Source organism: Argiope bruennichi, chromosome 2, assembly GCF_947563725.1.
Source record: "Argiope bruennichi chromosome 2, qqArgBrue1.1, whole genome shotgun sequence".
NCBI classification, from domain to species: domain Eukaryota; kingdom Metazoa; phylum Arthropoda; class Arachnida; order Araneae; family Araneidae; genus Argiope; species Argiope bruennichi.
Window position 1 is genome coordinate 123,138,920 of NC_079152.1, and position 23,516 is coordinate 123,162,435.

The 23,516-nt window shown below is 26.6% G+C and overlaps 1 protein-coding gene across 1 annotated transcript; it reads right to left on the reverse strand.

Annotated features, from left to right (window-relative positions):
* Positions 1 to 1,982: 1,982 nt before the first annotated feature.
* LOC129959768 (peptidyl-prolyl cis-trans isomerase D-like) lies at positions 1,983 to 20,951 on the reverse strand. Its single transcript, XM_056072664.1, has 11 exons — positions 20,870 to 20,951; positions 18,870 to 19,007; positions 16,436 to 16,542; positions 15,436 to 15,624; positions 13,895 to 14,020; positions 11,818 to 11,924; positions 11,617 to 11,706; positions 8,375 to 8,432; positions 7,936 to 8,022; positions 6,894 to 6,936; positions 1,983 to 5,258 (listed from the first exon to the last, which is right to left on the reverse strand). The coding sequence occupies exons 1-11, from the start codon at positions 20,931 to 20,933 to the stop codon at positions 5,170 to 5,172; spliced, it is 1,098 nt and encodes a 365-aa protein (XP_055928639.1). The 5' UTR covers positions 20,934 to 20,951; the 3' UTR covers positions 1,983 to 5,169.
* Positions 20,952 to 23,516: the final 2,565 nt, after the last annotated feature.

Below are 23,516 nucleotides of genomic sequence, written 5' to 3' on the forward strand. Positions count from 1 at the left end.
ATCCCATTAATACCGGTCAATTTATGATTTGTATTTTTTAATGGTAAATTTAATTGATGCGCTAATTTTTTTGAAATTAATGAGAGCTGTGATGCATTGTCAATGAAAGCTTTGCAATTAACAAATTTTCCCGAGTGATCTTTCACTTTAATTACGGCCGTTGAGAGAAGAACAGAACTATTAGAAACTCCATTAGAAACAGCTACGACATCCGGATTACTGCCCGTCTCAGTTGGAAGATTTACGTTATATTTATGAAGTAAAGTATGATGTCGATTTTTGCAAACCTTACATCCGATATTTATTTTGCAATTATCCGTCTTATGGTTTTTGCGAAGACAATTCCTACAACAAATTCCTTCTATTGCTTTCAATCGTTCTTCGATTTTCATTCGATTAAAAACAGGACATTTATAAAGCGGGTGATTTGAATTTCCCTGACACAAAAAACAAGAAAAAGAGTCGCTGTTCCCCTCAGTTACGTTATGAACTATCACTTTTCTTGTCCGGTCTGCCACCCTTCGGCTAAACCAGTTCCCCCTTTCAGTCTGACTACATTTACGACCATCTGGAAAGAATTTCTTTTCAGGGGTTAGGTTCCTCCGCATTTGTTTATTTGTAGCTGAGCTACGACTGTCCAGAGATCTCGCCTCCCTCTCGATAAAGGCTTTAAAAGAATTCAGCGTTGGAAACGCATCAGGGTTCAAGGTCAAATTCCAGCGGTGAATTATCTCGTCGTCCAGTTTTGAAACGCAGTGATTGATTATAATCAGCTCGGTTAATTCATTTACTTCTAAACCCAAAACACTTAAATTTCTAATACATTCATTACAATTATCTAGCATCTCGAATAGCAGTTTAGATGAATTTGCGTTTTGTATTTTTAGATTAAATAACTTATTAATTTGGCAATTAGCTAACTGACTTTTGTTTTCAAATCTTTCGCATAACAATTCCCAGCAATTTTTAAGATTTTCTTCCCGAATTGCGAATCCACGAATTAATTTTGCGGCATTACCTTTGGTAGATGCGAATAAATATTGCAATTTGTCTATTTTGGATAATTCTGAATTATTAATTACCGTTGCTTGAAATAATTCTTTGAATGATATCCAATTTTCCATATCTCCATAAAAATGCGGCAATTCAAGTTTAGGCAATTTTTTAGACGCCTGAATTTTGACATTTGAGCTATCAGCTTGACTTTCCGTTTTATTTTTAGGTTTAGTGTTTTCCAAAAGCACGGCACACTCAAATAACACATTCTGAAATTCCAAATATTTTTCAAGTTTCTCTTCACTATCATTAACATCTAAATTCGAAAACGAATTTTCTAGTTTTTGTTCATAAGTATTGACTTTCGTTTTTAGCACATTGAATAATGCATCGGAACTATTTTCAACTGCATTTTTAATTCTCTCCTCAATTCTCAAAATTTCTTTACAGACATTACTGAAATTTTGAATTGCTTTTATGATTTTCGATTTGGAAGTCATTGTCCATAGGGCTCTGCGGCTAACGACGGACCAAAAATGTTGATTTAATTAAGGATTATGGTAATAAATAAAGGAATGACTCACCTCATCCACGTCTCGATAATTATTACAGCGAATAGATTTGTTGTTTACAGGTTTAAACTACACATTTTGTAGCGCGTTTACAGGAAGCACCCGTTTCCTCCAAGCATCCCTTAAGAATGCCTAATCCCTGAACATAAACAAGAGTTCAAAGTTCTGGATTTTCATTGCGCCATCTGTTGGCGTTCAGATGAATCACCACTATGCACCATGATCGTCATGTCCAACAAAAAGATAAAAATTGGTAACATTTCCTTAAAACACAAAGAATAAAAATTGCTAAAAAATATTGCCACTGTTGTTTCTTCAAAGAATGTTTTACATTTAAAAACATAATTTAAAAAAAATAACTAGTGATAAATTGCAAAACAGAAAATTAACTTTATTTACAAGTTAATACATTAGGTGAACATGGTATAAATACAGTAATTTCTACAGAAATTTTTCAAAAAACAATATGCAATAAAATATAATAGAAGGTCAAAGAAATTCACTAATTTTTTTAACTTTGCAGCCAAATCAACTTTAATCATATCTTAAATAAACCATTACAAAAGTGGAGGACCTTTTCCCCACCTCCAAAAGTATTTCATCTACTTATTTCATGGAAAACACTTTCAGAAAACTATCACAAATCTAATAATATGCAATGTATAACAATTTAACAGCTACTAAAGGTATAATTTCTATGCTATTGCATATTCGCCAATGATATGTCAACAAGACACATTCTTTCACTTCCAAAAATAAATCTTCTAATGGACATACTTTTGATATTATAAATGAGTATATCTATAATAGGATAACTAATCTCAATATTTAAACCACACTAACCATTATTAATTAATATTAAAGAAACTAACATTTAATGGATTTTTAAAAAATTTGCACTGCTACACCAAATCTGATGACATAACATAAAACGAATAATAAATTTCATATAAAGTCTAATATGAAATAGTTAAAAATGATAAAACATCACAATAAAGATTAACCATCGATTATATTCAAATTATCATTCACTGAAATAATAATTTAAATACAAATGATAAACATACCCTCAAAGGAAATAATTAAACACACTTTTAAGCTCAATATATTCTGGATATACACATCATATTTATTTACATAAACCAATTTCATAATTCAACAGTTCCCACAGTAAAAACATTTCAGAGAGCATTATATTAGGATATAAAATTGTAATATTAAATATGCAACACAAATTTCATCTTTAATATAAAGTTGTTGACTTTAAAATCACTCAAACCATTTAAAACTTATATATATAGAAATTTTCAAAATTTCATACTTTCTTCGTTGGTGGTGATGGGGAGGGGTTATTGTAACAATCAAATTACTCGTATATTAATCAATTCCAGAATAACTTAACAAAAAAAATCCATTTTATTACAATTTTTTTATTTAAAATGAGCAAATTAAACTAATTCTTTTAAATTTCTCTCCATAAGTTTAATATTTTTCTTTTAAAAATTTAAATTTAATTAAGAAAAATAAAATTTAAATATATCTGCTAGCCTCCTTGAAGAAATTGAAAAACTTTGTTATCTATTTTTTAATAATTTATTAAATTAGCTATTTGAATTTGAAAAATATAAAAATTTCATAAACACAATTTATTTTTTATGAAGTGTCAGTTAATCACTTTAGATAAATTTCCATAGAAAATTTATGAATTATTAACAAATGCTGTTCAAATACTCAAATCTATTGTTTGAAATCCAAATAGATTATTACAAAACAGAAATGAATACAATTTTTATCTTATAACTGGATGGAAAGTAAAAGCTCAATAGGAAATAATTTTAATTTACAGGTTTCTTCTACTTTCAGCTATATTTGTAATCATAATTCAATTTAATGATAGTTCTTTTTACAAACTTTTAATAAAGTGAATGAATTTAAGAAATATATAACAAGATATATATTTAATTCCATATAGAAATTCATAATTTAAATTTCATTTAATTCATATAATCTAAATTGAACTATATAACAAATTTTCAATTAGTGCACCTACATATAAAACTTGAGAATCAAATTAATACATTGATATTTTATTTGTTTGACATTCCTTGAATAATTTCTAATTTTTAAAATATTGTTATATATATTTCAAAAAACTTTGATCTTAAAAATATATGAAACAATTTATACAGAATAAATAATAAAAACACAATAAATATATTAAGCAATATTAAAATAAGAGAAATATTCCCAAACTAATTAAAATAAGTGATGTCCCAAAAAAGTACAAAGTCAAACAACTATCAATGACTATTTGAAAATTAATTTAAGAAACAAAACAGTAAATCTAATATTGAAAATAATCAACAATCATTTCTTAATATGCAATGAGTTCAAACAGTATCCCCCAGACACATAAAGTTTGAATAGAATAGCTATATTAAAAGATTTTGCTTACTTACTTTTTTAAATAAATTTATACTATGAAAAAGATAAATCGCATTCATCCAACAGCAAATATATTTACAACAAGAATTATTTTTTAAAAAACATTCAAACTCGCATCAAAATAAGGACTTTTAAATGTCATTTTAAAAATAAAGCTTGTGACTTTTTACATTGATTATACTAGCCACAAATAAAATCCATATATTCAAATGTCTGGAACCTTAAATACAATTACTTCTTTAACAGTTTCAGGTCTAGCTTATCAAAAAGTTTTTCCCAATTCATAGGGAAAACCATGATCAGCTAGAAAATGATTTTTTTTCCCCCCTAAGGCAAGAAAATTCGTTATTAGCTGCCAAACAGAGTTTATCTGGCAAGCTTATTTTGATTATTGCTTTAAGAAGTGACGACTTATGATTGTATTTCACAAATAGTAAATTCTTAAAATTTTACAACATAGAGAAAAAGAAAAATTAACTAATCAATTAGTTCAATTCAACACAATCTAGTAGCAAAAATACAATCAACACAAAAAAAACTTTTAAACTATTTCATTGCATAATTATTTGCTACAGGCCAGCAGATAGCAAGTAACCAAAATTCAGGAAAGGCACACATTTTAGCATTTTTCTTTTCTTTTTTGAGAACTGTGGTGATGAAAACAAATTACCTTTTTGTACAAGACTGGAGTATTTTAACGGTTTTTAGTAAAAATTGATTTTTTTTAATAAAGAATTTATTTGAAAAATTTATATTGCACACAATATGTTTCTATGCATCACATTTGAGCTTATAATTGTTTTATAAAAGCAGTTTCTTTCATTTATAAGATATGAATTGGCAATTTCAGAATTTTACAGAAGCTTTTAATTATACACAATTAAACAACACTAAAAAAAATCCTTAAGTGCAGTCACATTACATTATATATTACAAGTCTCAAAAGAATATTTCATTACACAGAATTGCTGAAATTCAAACATTATGCAAGCACATGAAAAAACAAACCACATCAGTTGTTAAAGAAATAGCAACAGTTATACAGACACAAATGAAATGCATTAAAACAATACAACACAAATGAAATGTAAGAAATAAAAAAGGCTTTAATAAATGATGTGAGTATATATTTCACTGTGCCAGATCCTGAAAATTCTTAGGCAAAGAATTTAGCATATGCTTTTCTTTCTTTGGCTTTGTATGCTCGCATTTCTCCACGAACAGCAGCCAATTCTGCTATCACAGCTGAAAGGGAAATACATAAGCATACTTTTTTAAATAACTGTCAAATATTTGATATATATAAATTTTTTATAAAAACATTCTCAATCAAACATGGCATAGGCTTAGATCAAAAATAAGCTCAACTTCATAAAATAATGAATTGCACTGACCATAAATGTTGAGAAATAAAATAAATATAATTAAACAAATTGATACAAAAGTGCTTGAAATATCAAAAATATAGTAGAATTATTAAATAAAAGAAAACTAATCCAGAAATAAAATTAAATATCTGAAAAAAATTAATAAAACCTATTTCAAAAATGCTGAAATTTACAAAAATATATCGCATCTGAAAGTTCTAACAGTAAATAAATATTATTCAGGCAATACTATTTGAAACTTTCAATCATTTAATACCTTAATGTTGCTTTATTTTCTTCCTTCATTGCACACTATATTTTTTAATTGTATGTGAAAAATTGTTTTACTTTTAAAATTAAAATAAAATTCAATGCTCAAAAAACAAAAACAAAACATTTCCAATTATTGAATTGGGGATAAGCTTCAATTATTTAAAACACTTTTTTTTTTTTTAATATATTAACCAACACAAGAAAATATTTCCTCATCTAGACTGACTGTTAGCCACCCAATCATATCTTGAAACTATTTGACAGATTTATTCACGAAAGATGCAGTACAAAATCAAATGCATCTTGGCAGAGTGCCTAAAAATGAAATTTGTTTCCTTCCAGTGAGTTCTTCCTTATTAATACACATACGAGAACGGAACAATAATTCTGCAAACAGAAAAAAAGTTCATTTCAAATAAGAAAAATTATTCAATGAAAAATGCATTAATATTTAAGCCCACTATAAGTCATTTTTTATAGTAAAAATGACTTGCATACTGGCAACTTTCTTTTTCTTTTGCTGCATAAGAAAGAAAAAAAAAGGACTGAAGTTAACAATAGTAAAGAAATTAGTTGAACGCAATCTTTAAGCTCAATGAATCCTGTTTTGTCTTTTCTACTGTCCTATTAGATAAAAGCAGTTTTTGTTTTTTGAAAAGTATTACTATACTGATTCAACTCAGAATGAATATTCAAAGTTATATGGGTATTTGAAAGATTAGTAGAATACTTGAAATATTTAAGGATTCTATTTCATTTTTTTGGTACTATATAATAAAATTTGTGAGGAAATTCAATTTTCTTCACAAATATAAATATATAAATTAAAATATATCTTAAATTAAATTCAAATTTAAAAATAATATAAATCAATACATTTATGATGCCCAGATACTAAGTTTAAATAATCCTGAATATGATCCCAATGGTTTTTTTTTTTTTTTTTTTTTAAATTTCATATACGAGTGGAATGTAGTTTCAAACATCAATTAGTGAAATTCTATTAATTCTTTACACGAAACAAAAGTTGATTCAAAACGTATAAATGAACAATGTCATTCACCAATGGTGAGCTGCTGTAGTTTATATTATATATAGATAGATACAACTTATTTGTCATTTACAATTAACTATAGATTTTGGTGATGTATCTGATTTAATAAGCTACTGAAGTACTACAAAATAATCTAGTAAATCATTATATGTACCTCCTCTAATAATTCCTAAAAGATTTACTTACACTTATCATTTGGAGCTAATCTGAGAGCTTCATGTAAATCAGTCTGAGAGGGAAAGGAAAAAAAATATCATCATAATGAAACAAATTTTTAAAAATATATAAAAATTCATAATATTACTTTGCAGTAGTAATGTCTAACCTATTATTTTTTGTACTTCCATTTTTATTGATACAGTCATTAAAAATTAAACATTGCATATAAACAAAAAAAGGTTTAAATATTCATGCCCTTAATGAGAAAATAGTTTGACAGAAAAAAAATGCATAATAAAATTTATCAAAGCTATTTTTTAGTTAAAAATAAACACACACACACAAATGAATTTAAAAGTAAAATGATAATTATTTGACTTGAAAAATTTATGTTTAGAGAATCATGCAGATTTTTTTTTAAATGATATAGACTGGAAAATTGGACAAAAAAAATTATGCTGTAACTTTCAGAATTACAGCAATTAAAACAACTTGTAAATTTATCTTTTTAATTATTGTTTAAAAAAACTGTTTGAAAAAGAGAATTTTATTTGATTTAGAGTAGCCAGGCATTTTTACCAAGTAAAGAACATCAATGTCAAACTAAAAATTAATACACTATTTAAAACAAGTTTAGTTGAATTTTAAATGTCTCCAGCTTTTCAAAGCATGAAATAAATATGATTCTTCTTATTTTTTTTTTAACTTTAATCTTTAGATTTTTTACATTTCAGACATTTAATTTGCTGATACATGGAAAAATATATAAAGTGAGCAGATTTTGTAAGTTTGTTTGACAAATTTAATCCATCATTTATAACTTAAGCAAACAAACAACAACAAAAAAAATGCATGATAGATCTTAGCCATCGAATTTACTCAAGAGGTAAGTTTACAAAAGCTAATGTATCATTGATTTCATTTTCTTTCTCAAACTCATTTATTTATCACATAACTGAAATTAATTTATATCCACTTGCAGCATTTTATTCTTTCACATTTTGCAGGACAAAATATGATGGTATTAAATATTATGAAGGAGGTGGGAAGGAATGAATCAAAACCTTACCAGACTCCTTTCATAATCCCCTTTCCCATGGAAGGCTTGACCTCTCCTATATAATGCTTTTGGATTCTTAGCTTCGATATCTAAAGCCTACAGGAAAATAATGATAAATGAACGAAACTCTAAAACATTGCTTTAATTAAGTGCAAAATTACAAAAATTTATTATGAAGAAAAGAAATTTTGCATTCATTGCACAAGCTATATATTAAAATTTCTACAGCAATGAAGCAGTTGTTTGTATATATAAAGAGTGTGAAAGAGGCATCATAATCTAAAAACTAGGTACAGGATAATTATAGGAAAATTAGGATTAGGATAAATTAGATTAATACTATAATTGATTATATTAGAAACATCCAGTAAAACACCTTTTTTTTCATGTATTATATCTAAGATTTAAAAACAAAAGACATTAGATAAAAAAAAATTAAGGAACTTACCTCATCACAATCTTCGAGAGCTCTGTCATATAATTTTAACTTTAATTTACAGGCAGCACTGCAATAAAATTGTGCCATAAGCATTATAAATAAACTGAATATTCAATTCTAAAATCTAATTTTCTAAAAAATAAAAATAAATCTAAAAGTTTGAATATACACACTTATATCATTCCTTTAGCCATGCGTTAGAAATAAATTCTTGTTTTCTACACCTCTCAATCTAATAGCTAAATTTTAATTACTTCGATTGATTTTTCTACTATCCAATAAACTGCAGATGTGGGAATTTTTTATTTTCACATTTTACATAAGGGAAATCCTTATATGAGCTAATAAATCATTAGGTATAATTGTGACACTCTCTTTATATGCATGTTTCCAACTTTTATCTTTAAAACAGTCATGGATTGCCTAATTTACCATCTGAAAACTTAAAATTATCATTTTGAGCAACATGTCTAATTTTCCTATATACAGAGCTTTATATTTAACTACAACTGAATTTACTTCAAAATGTCTAAACACTTCTAACAATAATATAAGTGTGCATAATAAAACAATTTGCATTAAAATTTATTTCCATGATTTCTGTGATGAAAGTTTAATTTGAGCACGAGAAAAGAAATAAGCAAAAGAAGGAAAAAACTGAAATAAAATTATTTTAAGCTATTGTAGATGAAGTAAATCTATAGCTTAGTTATTGAAAGCCATCCCATAATTTTATAATAATCTAGTGTGCGAGCATCTATCAATCAATTTTCTTGATGAAATCCATTCAGAACATGTATGCAATGTTAAAGAAAATTACCTGATTTGGTAAAAAGGTGTCATTATATTCTATCCGGGCTTAGACTACCATAATTGATTTAATATGCACTAAACCTATTTACACAATGATTCTTTAGTGGAATCAGGATTTGAATCGGGAAAACTCCAACCCTGAAACCAAGAAGTATTGTTCCACCTACCAATCTTTTTAGGTTTAATATAGAACAAAAACTCAATAAATTAATTTATACTTACAATTAAGATGAATGTATGTTTGTGTGTATATAGGTACTCTAAGTTAAACCATTTGATTTAGATTTACCAACCTTGGCACATATATACTTTGGAGGATAGAAATGGGCATCTCAAAGCAATTTTTTGACATTTTAATTAAAAAATAAGCGAAATTTTGATATTCTCTCATTTTAACTTTTGAAAATACTACTATGGTATCAAAATAATTTTTATATCTTAAAATTCAAAAATTATTTTTTTAATTATATCAATTTTTTGCCATCTAATTTTTATTTTTAATCAATTTAAAAAATATTTTTCAATAAGAACACAAAGATAAGAATTCAGAATGGATATTAAAAATAGAAATTTAACCAGGAATGATAATAATTTTAAAAAAAGAATTCTGGAAGAACACTGAAGTTATAGATAAAAATCACTATGACAGTATCAGAGATTTATTTCCATTTTTGTTTCAAAATCCAAATTAATATGGATATTAATACAAAAAAATAATGAAACCTACAAAATAGTGTAATTAAACTTCAGTCTTCAACACATTATTGGCAAAGCAGATTTCAGAAAAACAAATAATATATTTACTTAATTTTATGAAGAATCTCTGAAGGATTTAAATTTATATTTAAAGAAGAAAAATGCCAAATTTTAGATTATTATGGGTTAGAAATTGGGTTATATTGTTAGAAGGCTAGAAATAGCAGAGTGTATCCTTTTTTATAATGTGTTCTGAATTTTCGCCGCTAGAGGGCACACCTATAATATGTTTATAAGGAGAACGATGTAGTAGATGTTCTGTGAATCTGTCTTGTGATGTTCTGTGGTGTGTGTGTGAAAAATAAATAAATAAATGTATGTGATTGTGTAAAATTCGTATCGTCTTTTATTCGAACCTCTCGTATTTGAAACATGAACATTCGTAGGAACATAATGAATTTGAGGAGATCTCATAGAAATTAAGGAATATGAATTACAAAGCAATAAAATTAGTAACAAATAAGGCTAACTTATTACAGTCTTTCGTTACCATTTAAGCCCTCTTACAAAAAATTAGTTATCATGAATTTCATCACACTGTAAAATAAACCATGTTTGGTCATATAAGAAAAAATTTTTTACATGAATGCATGACTGAATCATTATTAACAGCTAGTTCTGACATGTGGTATAAAATTTAATTCATACAGAAATACAAAATTGGGAAAAGGATACCAAGGAAATACACTACATAATTTAAACAATTTGATATTCATCAATAAAAGATTCCTACTCTTATTAAGGGGGGGGGGGGGTTAAACTTATTTAAAAAAATTAAAGACCAATATTTTAGACATAAAAAATACAGATAAATTTAAACCAAATAAATATCAATGCCTTAACTAAAAATTATTCAGTAAGGATTGAAAATAACCAATAATTTAATTGGCACAAAATCAGTAAAATAAATTGATTTGGCCATCTGTAATTTTGGTAAATTTTCACATTTCCTTTGTTTAAAATAATACACTACTATTCCTATTTATCAAGTCAATGAAATACAAATCCCAAAACATACTTGAAACTATTAAATCAACTAAATACAACTTTATGTATGCATTTTTCTTCTTTTCTAATAACTAAGCATCAATACAGCAAAATAATAATAATAATAAATAAATAAATACAATAATACAGATACTGAAAATCATGATGTATCAATGTTTTAATCAATTTTATTTCAAGAAAATTATGAGAAATAAACTCAATTTAATTTTCATTATAAGATGCAAAACTCTAAAGCTGAAAGAAAGCAGACAGCCATAAATAGTTGTATAACATGTGAATGTTGTCAATTTCTATATAATAAGGTGTCTTGAAAGTTCACTTCAGTGTCACTAGAAGAATTCCATGAAATTAAAATCTCAAACAGAGATTCACTACATATAATATCATTTACTGATACGCTATTTATGTATTTGATTTACTTTTAAATCCGCTAAAGCCATTTCAGAATAATCTAATAACTACACATCACGTTTTTTTATTTATTTATTTACTGTGTATTTGCAATGTGACTAACAAACTGAAATAAAGTAGAATTCCATATATTAAATTCCTGTTACTTGTGATTTTTGATTAATAAATAAAAATATTTCAAGTCAGGAAAATAAAGGGAGAGGAGAAATAATATATTCAAATGAATGAACTATAATGACTTTCAAATAATCAAATCAATATACCTATTTAAAATGCAAGGTAAGACAACAGCATTTAAACGTTTTTCTAGCTCTGCATCCACTTCATTTACTTCATGCAACTTGTTAAGATACCTGTAAGTTCACTACATTAAAATAAGAAAATATACACAACAGAAAAATTAGTAAACTAAATAATTCCTTCCTACAACTAAAAAGAAAAAAAAATAAGCAAATCAAATATACCTTAAAGCTTTTTTATATTTCATATTGGCAGTAACATAATCCTCTTTTCTGAAAAAACCATTTCCTGACAGTTTAACTTGTTCAGCAACCCAGAGTATGTGATCAATCTGAAAAAGATTTTCATATATGAGATACTACAATTACATCTGATATTATTTGCAAAAATAATAAGAAAATTTAGAAGTATTTTAATTGTGTGATCAATTGCTGAAAGGCATCAAACAATTAAACATGCTTAAATTTAAAAATTATTTAAATAAACAGCAAACTTGGCTGGTTATTGCATTATGTAACACAAATCTTGCAAACATCAAGCAATGACTCAGTAGCATTCTGCTAAGGCTTGAACCTCAATTATTTAATGAATCATAATTATTTCATTATTAAAGCATTTAATGCTCAGTTTTATTTCTTGTTTCTGTTTTAACTATAAAAGTAAAGTATTGAAGTTTAAAATTAACTGAAATTTTTAAGATCACTTATAACTTGAAATATTTTGGTTTGAAACTGAACTGCATTAAAGCAGAATCTGGATCAAGCCAAAGAACTATGTAGATTCATATTATCTAGTTTTGGACAACTTTATTAAATCAACTGAACCACCAAAGAATTTTTATATGGAATAAAACACCTACTAATCTACAAAATATCAGTGCTTAAAAAATCATTTTTTGCGAATAAGCATTCAATCATTTTTCTAACTTTCAGGAAATTTCAATATTCATAGGAAGGTGCGAAAATCTTAAATGTAAAATTTTGTTGGGGAGGATGACAATAATATTAGAACAGTCAGTATTTCTCATCACACATGACAAATTCATGCAAATTAGATATATAAATAATCAAGATGAATAATTCATATTTCCTTTCATTTTTACACCTCTGGAGACTGATATAAATAGATTAAAATTTCATTTATTTAAAAATTTTAAGACATAACAATTATTTAAATAATTATGAAAGTAAACCACAGTTATTATATATATATATAATGGTTCTTCATCTAAGTGAATAATCATGATCTACATATCTACATGCCTTTCTTTCTTATAAGGAAATTAATAAATAGTAAAATTTGCAAAATTCTATTAACGATAAAACACACACACACACATTTATCCATTGTGCAAAAGAAAACTAGCATTTATTCAGAAATAAATTGCCACTGCTTAGTTATTGGGGAAATATTTACAGTTTAACTGATATAATTTACATGAATACAATTGACAAATTAAGTGAAAAAAGATCAATTATATTTCACAACTAATGATTAATTATAATTGAAATTATGATTTGCATTATATAATTTTCATTTTACTTAATAAAACAATAAAATATTCTTAATCTTGCAGTTCTTTTAGCCAGTGCTAGCTAAAAACCTCTAAAATAACTTGAACAAATGTCTGACCATATATTAATGCAATATCAATGGATTGACAGACTCAAGTACATTAAATAATCAAATATAATACTGAATTATCTATTAAAAATATGCTAAATGTAAATTAAAGATTTTTGTTAATAATTTATCAATGTTAAAAATTATAAATGATTTATATTGCTTCATATAGAAATAATTTAAAAATACTGGGATTCAAAAACCTAACAAAAGTTTTCGTTCTCCTAGATTAAGCATGATCTATATTGGAATTCGAGAAATAAAGCAGTAGAAATAAGTCTAGCATGATTTTGCTGAAATAAGGTTATCATGAAATGTTACATAATGACTATGATATGAACTGATTTTCTTTGTTTTTCAAAACTCCAGTGCAATATAAAAATTTTCATCAGTAACAGTATCACATTTTTGTTCAATTGATAGAAAATTTGGAATAATTTTTCTAATATAATACAAAGATTTTTCAAAATAATCGTTTAAAAATATTTCTTAGAAGTCTGGTATTCGTCATTTCAAAATATATCAGAAATAAATCATTCCTCACTTAAAAATTAACTCACTCAACAAAATCTTTCGTCACTTAACAAAAAAAAATCAAAAAGAAAGCTTCTTCTTAAAAATACCACAAATTTTACTGCCCCTCTCTACATATGTACATCAGAAAGTTCACACACATACATCTTTAAAATCCAATTCACCACAATCATCTGGAAACGGTGCATAAGTATCTTCAGTCCCATCACATTCATTTAGCCCGAAGTCTTCACCAGGTTCAATTTCTCCACAGTTTTCAATTATACAAGGCTAATGAAAGAAATAGTTTTAATGAAACATTACATGAGATTAGTATTAATTTAAAAGTCAAATACTTGCTAATGTATAAAAAAATCATCAAAAAGGCAAAAGCTGTGTGTTTTACCTATTGTTACAACAAATCTATTGCTTCCCTCTATCAAAAGTTTTTTTTTTTTTGGTAGAAGTTCTTTATATTTCTGGAAAAATGAAGAACATCTACCACAAGTCATGTTACAGAATAAAGTAAAATTTTATGTATAGAAATAGTAAACTAAAATGCAATTTAATTGGAAATAATAGTTGTTTCTAATGGCTCTTGTCTAGATAAGTCCACTGACTTAGCATCATTTAGGGTCAAGAGAACGACTCAGCTACACACACGTCACAACCCTTTTTAAGGGGCGGACTTAATTCATGCATTTTATTCACTCATCCACAGATCATAATTTAGATATGAATCAGATAACGATCACCCCTGATCCAGTACCCCCAAAGGTATTACTCTCGACATGGAGGACTTTGTGACCATGACAGATGTATACGTGCGTCAGCCACCACACATGCGGGGAGTCTTTGGCCGAAGGGGTTCGAACTCGCAACTCAAGGGGAGCGAATCCAACGCCCTACCAACCAGGCTATCCCGGTCTGGAAATAATAGTTATTACAGATATCAAATTAAAATATACACACACATCTTTATAAAAATGTAAAAAATTTTATCTAGGACTATTTTTTTCTCACTAATTCAAATTTCTAAAATCCTTTCACTAATTTAGAATATTTTTTTTAATATTAACATCAACAGCCATATTTTATTAATTTTCTTATCGGATTCCTTAAAAGCTAAGTTAATATATACTAAGCAAACCTTTTTCATCAATTTATTTTTTTAATCGTCATAATTTAAATAGGACTAATTAAATGTCAAGAGATAAATCATTAAAAGGACATAAGAAATATCTTTTCTTCAAATTTCTTAAATATAAACTTAAGAGCAACACCATTTTGTTATTTATATTAAGATAATTTGCTAAAGTACAATATATATAAATTACATTTTGAAACATTTTTCAAATATACACATAATATTTTTGACTTGAAATTTCCAATGTGATGATTTTAGAAATCTGTTTTTACCAAGATTTTCATGAAAATGTAATGTACATAAGTTGACATTACATATTTATATATATAAAAAAAAACCTGTGTACTACAATAATTTGTTTTATAATATAAAAACTTATTCTTAATTTTAACTAAAATATCAAGCATGTAATGAATAATAAGAAATCCCCAACTTAATCTTATGTTTAAACTAAAAAAAAAAAAAAAAAAAAAAAAACTTTAGTTTTTTATAAGAAGCTGACAATACAATAAATCTTAAGATGTTGCCCCCTTCCCTTGGTATTTTCCTATTTACTCACTTCTAAAGGTTCATCATTTTCTGTAATGGTGTTCTCTAATTCATTCACAACTCCCATTCCTTTCTTCACTCTTCCAAACACAACATGTTTGTTGTCTAAATGTGGTGTAGGAACAGCAGTGATAAAAAATTGACAGCCATTAGTGTTGGGACCACTATTAGCCATACTAAGAAGTCCTGGCTGATCATGCTACAAAAAAAATAATTTAAAATAATTATCACTAATATAATAAAGAAAATTTGACCATCTAGTCTGAAACATTGTAGCATGACTCATTTACATTTTTTTTTCTTTAAAAAAATATTCTTAATAACAATAACAATATGCACGCACATAAAAATTTAATACTAATACATGTGCATATAAATTCAGCAAATAAAACAGTGAAAAATATTCTAAACTTAAAACAGAGATAAAAGTTTATTGAAATTAGAAAAACTTATATGAAGATAACATTAGTATAACTTTTTTTTTTAATTTTAAAGAAGCATTAAAAAATCAGCCGAATTTCACCTTTTCTTAAAAAGCACCTAATACATAAAAGATTTGACAGCTTTAAGTCAAACAGCCTGCACCAAAAATGGCTTGAATAACTTTTGCAACATAAATAATAATAACATGATAAAATTTAAAAAAAGTATCCCACATATAAATATGCTAAAAAATCATTCCAAGAATGTATAAAATTGCCATGCAGATATCAAACAGCAATCTATCTAATTAATTTAAGAAGTTAAAATTGTTTATAAAAGTAAAAATTATTGCATATTGTAATTCTGGAAAAGTGAAAAATTAAGGATTATAAAACTTAAGAACCTTTCTACGATACTATCTATATCCATACAAATATTGATTAAAAAAAAAAAAAAAAAAACCTGAAAAATAACTTTTTCAAAAATAAATTTCAAAAAGAAGTAATTTTATTTTTAAAAACTATTTAGGAATGCAATAAATAAATAACAGTTGAAAAATGAGCTTTGACAATTCATATATATATTACTTTTAAGGTGAAATTTTCATCTTCAAAACATTCACCATAAATACTCTCGGAACCTTGGCCATTTCCTTTGATAAAATCTCCTCCTTGAACCATAAATCTACGAATTACTACAAAAAAGGGGGAAAAAATTAAGATAATTAACATTGTAAAAACAATTAGCAGAGTAAATTTTTAAGAAAATGTATAATTTAAATATTCCGGAAAGAGTTACCTTCATACTTGCTAAGCATTTAAGAGGCAATATTGAATAAAATGTAAAATTTTCTTCTTGGGAAAAAAAAAAAAGAGAGAGAGAGAGAGAGAGAAAAGGAGATTTGATAGATAATATATATATATATATATATATATATAAAGAAATACAGTCAAAATACAGCATAACGGACAATGTTTTGCAGAATGGGTGACAAGGAGACACTATGATATCATTATATGCTAGATTGGCCTATATCAGTCTATGTTGAGTACTTGTTTGAAATGAACCCTCATATCTTCTTATATAAGGATTATTATTATTAAGTTGAACCCTTATATCTTTGAAATAAACCCTTATATGGAAGAAATTTTGGCTGGATAGTGTGATTGGATATGACTTTAAAGCATTTGAGCTAGTGTTGTATAAGCTTAATTGACAAGATTATGGGGACAAAGGTGAGTCACAATGACACTGATGAATTGCTGGAGGAACACAGTCAAAACTATTGATGAACTCATAGGTCTTTATCCCGTAATAGAGCAAAAAGCTGTGTAGGAGATTCAGTCAAAATAGGAGGAGATAACAGACCCAGCAGAGCAACAATCTTCCAGTGAAATAAGGAGATGGTAAAAGTGTGGGAAATTATTACATCGTACATTGAGAAGCATCATTCTTATAAGGCAATCACGAAATACACTACAAATTCATTTAACAATGGCTTGTGCTTTTGTCAAATTTTGAAATGTAACAAAATAATTTTCTAATGGAAACATGCAATATAAATGATAAATTACATAATAATAATAAATATGTTCAGTTAATTTTTTTAGAATGGAACACATTGTCCTATTTTACAAGAATTCCTATGAAAAAAGTTTTTACTTAACAAGTCTTGAATAACAAATAAGATAAAGGAATGAATTATGCTTGTTAAGTAAAGTTCCACTGTAATTACATTTTTGCACGGCAAAACAATACAACATTATTTCAAAATTTATCTATTCTCACTTGACACAATGGTTGTATTCTTTACATTTAAAGCAATTAACAGGATTTGTCCAAAATGGATAGATTTTTTTTAAACATAAATATTGAGATTCATCTTCAGAAGCAACAACTAAATAATACAAATTAATTAAGCCAATTATTCTTTAATTCAGTGATCAGAAAGAGATTATCACATTACAAATGAATACCCACTCCTTACTTTTAAAAAGTCATTTCATCTTGTACCTTCATACAAAATTCTAAATCCCTTGCTTCATAGAGACAAAATTTACACTTTATGCTAATACCATACTTCAGGAAATCTATGTATATTTTAGATCTTCAGCTTCTATATTCCTTTGATTAACAAATTTGTTACACTTCAAACAAATTTTAGAACACTTTGAAAAAAAAGTTGGTAGCAGCTCAACTTAAAAATATCAGCTACATTATTTGAATTCTGTATATTTGGGGTTCAGTAAGATAAACATTCAATCTTGAAAATAAGCAAGGGCAACTTTAAACACTTTACATAATTTTAGATCACTGTTAGATAAGTAAGTATAGAACTAAATCAGCACACCATCTCCAAATCATGCCACCAAAAAGATATTTAACATTGGTGGATTTAACATATATTAGATATATATTATTTAGCACATTTTTGTTGGAATCCAGTTTCTAGGTTGAGGTCATCTGTTGTCAAAATGATGCCCAAGGCTCTGAATGTGAATATTGAATCATTGAGATTGAATTGTAAATGATTTTAAAAACAAAATCTAAGTCAATCATTTTTTAAGTAAATTTATATCAAAATTTCTGATTGTTTCTATATATTTGTACTTCACAGGCAATCTAAATCAGTATATAAGGTAACACTGTTCCTCAAAGCTAAAATAACACCATTTACAATACAGTACAATCATCAATAGGGGAAAAAATATTAAAGAATTCTTTTTTTTTAATTTTAGGCTCCAAATTTCATATTTATGAACTAAAATAAAAAATATGCAGTAATATTTATAAAAAAATATAAAGTTGCATTATTTTGCATATACAGAAACTGAAAGATGTTTTCAACATAATGGTAATAACCATATTTCTCCTTTCTGAACTACTTATTATCATGTAAATTACCAAAATGTAACAAATCATACATGTATACTTAAATTAAATACAAAATATTCTTTACATTCCCAAGATATTGCCACAACTTCAAAAAAAATCTTAATTTAAAATATGGATACAACTTACCTCGATGAAAAGAAGAGCCTTTATAATGCAAAGGCTTTCCATACTTTCCTATCCCTTTTTCACCTGTACATAAAGCTCGGAAATTCTCTGCTGTTTTAGGTACTATGTTCTTAAATAATTCTATTATTATTCTGCCAACTAGAATGAAAAAATTATAAATAAGAAAAAAAATTGCAAAATTTGAAAAGCATTTTTTTTTTTTTTATTCCAAGAAAAATATACAAAAATTTTAATGTAAATAATTTAAATGCACTAAGAAATGTTATAGATTGCATTTATTATCACTTCAAAAATATTTAGAATTTTGCAATGAAGTCGTAACTAATCAGAATATTTTTAATAATAATAACATTTAACTGTAAGAACTGTTATTTTTTATATGCAATATGTGTGTGTGTGTGTGTGCGTGCGTGCGTGTGTTACTTCTTTCTATGTAATATGCATACATATGACAGTTAAAAACAATTTAATCTTGAAGTAACTAATATGAAAAGATAAAGATTCTACAATAGTCATTTTAAATTTTGTATTTTCCTTTCTCTATTTGATAATATATAGTTTTGATTTTTAAAACCAATTTTTGAATTCATTTCTTAAAAATATGCTATAAAATTAATTCAAATAATTAAATATTTGGAAGATTGTGGATTAAAATCTTTTTTTTTTTTCTCACTTACATATTACTGAACAAATTTCTCTAAAACCATATAACAGAAAGAAATTTTCACTTGTTACCTATATAATATTTAATCAAACATTAAATGATAATTTCTAAAATTTTCCCATACCAAGAATCAGTTGCAGTAAGAAAATGCTTTTGAAGTTTTAATTATCAATATCAAAATGAATTTTCAACTATCACGTCATAAAATAAAAACAAAAAATAAGCTAAGTTTTAAATTATGGAAAACAATTTAAATGGAATTGTGATGAATTAAATCAGTCCAAACTATAAAAACAAAATAGTAATATTTCCATAATTAAAAAAAAAAAAATCCTTGATATAAATTCTTTCTTGACAAAGGACTTTAAATATTTTGTAAAAATTTTAATTATATATATATATATATATATATTCTTAATACAAATAACAAGGAATTTTATTCTATTCATAAAACTTAAAATAATAAAACTTAGTGTTTAACAGTAAGAAAGAAAGATGATCAAATTAAAGACACAAAATTATTTATTTTGTTTTATCAAACAGTAATAATACCTGAAATCATTCTCATCACTCACACAATTTAAGTAACAGTTTTTTTAATTGCTTTATTAATTAGAATTATTACGTTTAAAAACGTTAGGAGATAATATACATAACTTCATAACCGTTTCATGAGTATTAAATTCAGTACTTTCAATTTAAAGAAAGTTACCTGCTTTATTCCATCAAGCAATATCTACCATTTACTAAATTTCGTTTTTTTCTATACTCTGTTAGCATTTCATAATGTTAGATCTAAATGGCAGAAAACATTGATTAGATATCGTAACAATGCAGTCGGGTATTTTATGCAGATAGATATTATAATTAAAATTCTATTGCAAAATAATATTGGCAAAAAAACAACTCTGAAATCTTTGAAATGTCCAATTCATATTTCTTAACTGCATATAAAAGATTGTATATTAATTTATTTTACGTACCATCTGACTCAATAGTCATATTATTTTGTAAACATAAATTTAAAACTACTTTTTAGTTTATTACTTTGGCTAAATAAAGAAAATAAAGTAGTGGATTTTGAATAGCAAAATGCTTCTGACTATAGATGTTTTCCATTTCTTACGAAAATAACATTATAATGCAACGACAAACTAAGAATTCAGATCGTATTTATATTTCTGATTGTTTAAAAACATTATTTCAGCAATTAGAATTTTTTTCTTTCTTTCTCTCTTTACAACACCAGATATTTACCAATAGAAACTGTAAGTAATGACATTACTGGAAATTGATTACAATAAGTTTTTCTAAAACATTAGAAACTAAACAATACCTCTTTCTTCGCCTATTTTTATATCTAAAAACACGTGTGGATTTCCAGTCAACGGTGCAGACATCTTGAACTGACAGATAGAAACGACCGGTAAACTCAATGTTGCCAATTTGTTTTCGTTAACTCGTATGGTTTCGCAATCATTGAAATTAGAGTCGGCCAAATGGCTGTTGTACGACATTAACATCAACTTAGAATTGAAGGCAATTTTAGTTATATGAACCACTTTTATTATTTGTATGATTCACTTGTATTGGTTGTATAGGTTACTTTATAACTTGAAAAAAAAATGGTTGGTTATATTGAATTTTCTTCACATTTTTTTATAAATTAAGGCCTCACATTAAATCCAATTATTATATTCTCTTTTTACCATCAAAGTGCAATTGTTCAAGTTACTTTCATTACAAAGATTAAGAGAAAAATGTCCTGTCTTCAGCAGCAAATATCTGAGTGCAATCGAATCTGTACTATCTCTTTATTTAACAGGAAAGTCTATTCAGCATGTAGCTTAAAACAGTAAAAATTTTTTTTTAATTTCAACTAAATATCCTCCTTTGGTTTGGTGGGAAGAACAACTTCGACCATTATGGCGCCTCTGAATGTCAAAACTTGTCTTCATTTTAGAAGTATTAAAACATCATCTTTGAAAAAATAAGGTGACGATTAAAAGAACATTAATATATATATTTATTTTTTTTAATTCTAGCTTTATGTTAATGCATTTTGCTGCATCATAGTGCTATTCAGGAAATTTAGATCATTATCTAAATGATCTAAAGCCATTTGAAGCCTAGCAACGAGAAAACCATTTGAAGAAGAAATCTGTAATTTTAATATCTGTGGCGAATTTGCGATAAGCGAGGATAGAACCTGGGACCTTGTGGTTTGCAGTCCAGTAACATGACTATGATACAAAAGCAATTGCTCTGGTAGGGTAGTTGTTAACCGGCTTATATGGTATTCATTACATATCTGAGTATCCTCCCCACCCTGTAAAGTTTTCCCTATTAGCACAAAATGCCCCAAAACCTTGTTAATATATCTACACGGTGTTGGCCTACATTCAGAATATCGCACAACAACGGGGAGACATCGTACAATATCTTGTGCTATAGAATACATGACATTCTAGCAGAAGCTTTCGGGAATCCTCTTGTCCAAATCTGAATCTTCATTATCGGGCCACCACACCAAGGCCCTCACACAATTAAAAAAATAGTTGTCATTAAAAATTTATATGTTTCTTTCTGGATATGAAACGAACATGAAATTCCAGTTTTTCTGCAAGATGGAAATATGATATAATAAACTCTTAATCAAATTTTCGCAGCAGTTTTAATATTTTCGGAAGCGGAAATGGAGGAAGGGGGAGGGGATTGAAAAAAAACATATTTAAAGTTTCAAATATTATGTTTTACCAAGTAGCCAATCACTGAAGTGAATATTTTTAACAATCTATGGAATTAATATTAACTCATAGATGGAAAATCAGAATTACTTCTTTTCTTTTGAAACCGAAGAATAGATAAACACATGAATATATTCCAAATCTCATGGAACAACCGAAATTGTCAAAAATTACAGTATTTTAAAATGCACGCGTCATCTTTCCTGTAATCTTTGTCACTTTTGATTAGAATATACCTTGAAAACAGAGAAAAAGAACTTGTTCGCGATTCCCCCCCCCCCATAAGGAAATCAAATGATAATTAAATACATGTCTTGAGACAGAAAACAATATTCATATTTCACCTTCAACTTATACCACGGAAAAAATGTTTCCTCTATTTTAATTAAGATTATTAGATCTCTATTTTTCCACGATTCTATAATTCCAGAATTTATATCATTCCCCGCTTTAACATCATGGAATAATATAATTTCTTCCTTTGTAGGCTTAGGAAGTGTAACTAGTGACATAATTTATCCCTTTTCTCCCTTATCATATTTGGCTCCAAAAGGTGAAAAAAATATCGTTTTGTCTTCTTAATAAAACTAGTATGGAAACATTGTTGCCCCTTTCCATCCCTCGTTACACCATCGATTTTGAAGATATGTTTTCTCAAAATATTCATATCTGTGTGACAAGTATACTTGTTCTTTGAAATATATATATATATATATATATATATATATATATATATATATATATATATATATATATATTCTATATCATTATGCATTTGGCAGTAATTCGTTTGCAGATACATCTCATTTATTGAGAAAATTGATGTAACAATTTTTCTGTTCTTTCGGTTATTCAAATAATGTGGAATTAAAATTGCTTTTATCACTGTTAAAATGCGTTCACTGAGTTGTTAGAGACATCTTCCGGCATCCTTATTGCCTCATACTTTAAACGATGCCATGATCTCACGAAATGACCAAAGAAAATTGTTTACAACTTTTTTCAGCTAAATCAAAATTAGGAAACAAGTAAGAAATTGCCGACTTCATTTAAAAGTTGCTGAGATACAGTAAAAACAAGCAAGTTAGAATAATGGAAAAGGTAGTTGGAAACTTTTTGAGAATACTAAGATTCTGTGCATGTCTACAACATAAGTTTATACATAGCAAGCGTACAAGTCCTCTATGTGGACAGTCGTTATGCTATGTTATTTTAGATATCCTCTCCAATATTTAA

What these genes read in the sequence shown, in the direction of transcription:
- LOC129959768 (XM_056072664.1), bottom strand. Translation starts at nt 20,933, where the DNA reads ATGTCTGCACCGTTGACTGGAAATCCACACGTGTTTTTAGATATAAAA. An exon ending in GTGAATTGGATTTTAAAGAT is followed by an intron (nt 11,925 to 13,894) that starts GTATGTGTGTGA and finishes AATCTTTTTCAG; the next exon opens with ATTGATCACATACTCTGGGT. An exon ending in TTACCTTGCATTTTAAATAG is followed by an intron (nt 8,433 to 11,616) that starts GTATATTGATTT and finishes ATTTTATTGCAG; the next exon opens with TGCTGCCTGTAAATTAAAGT.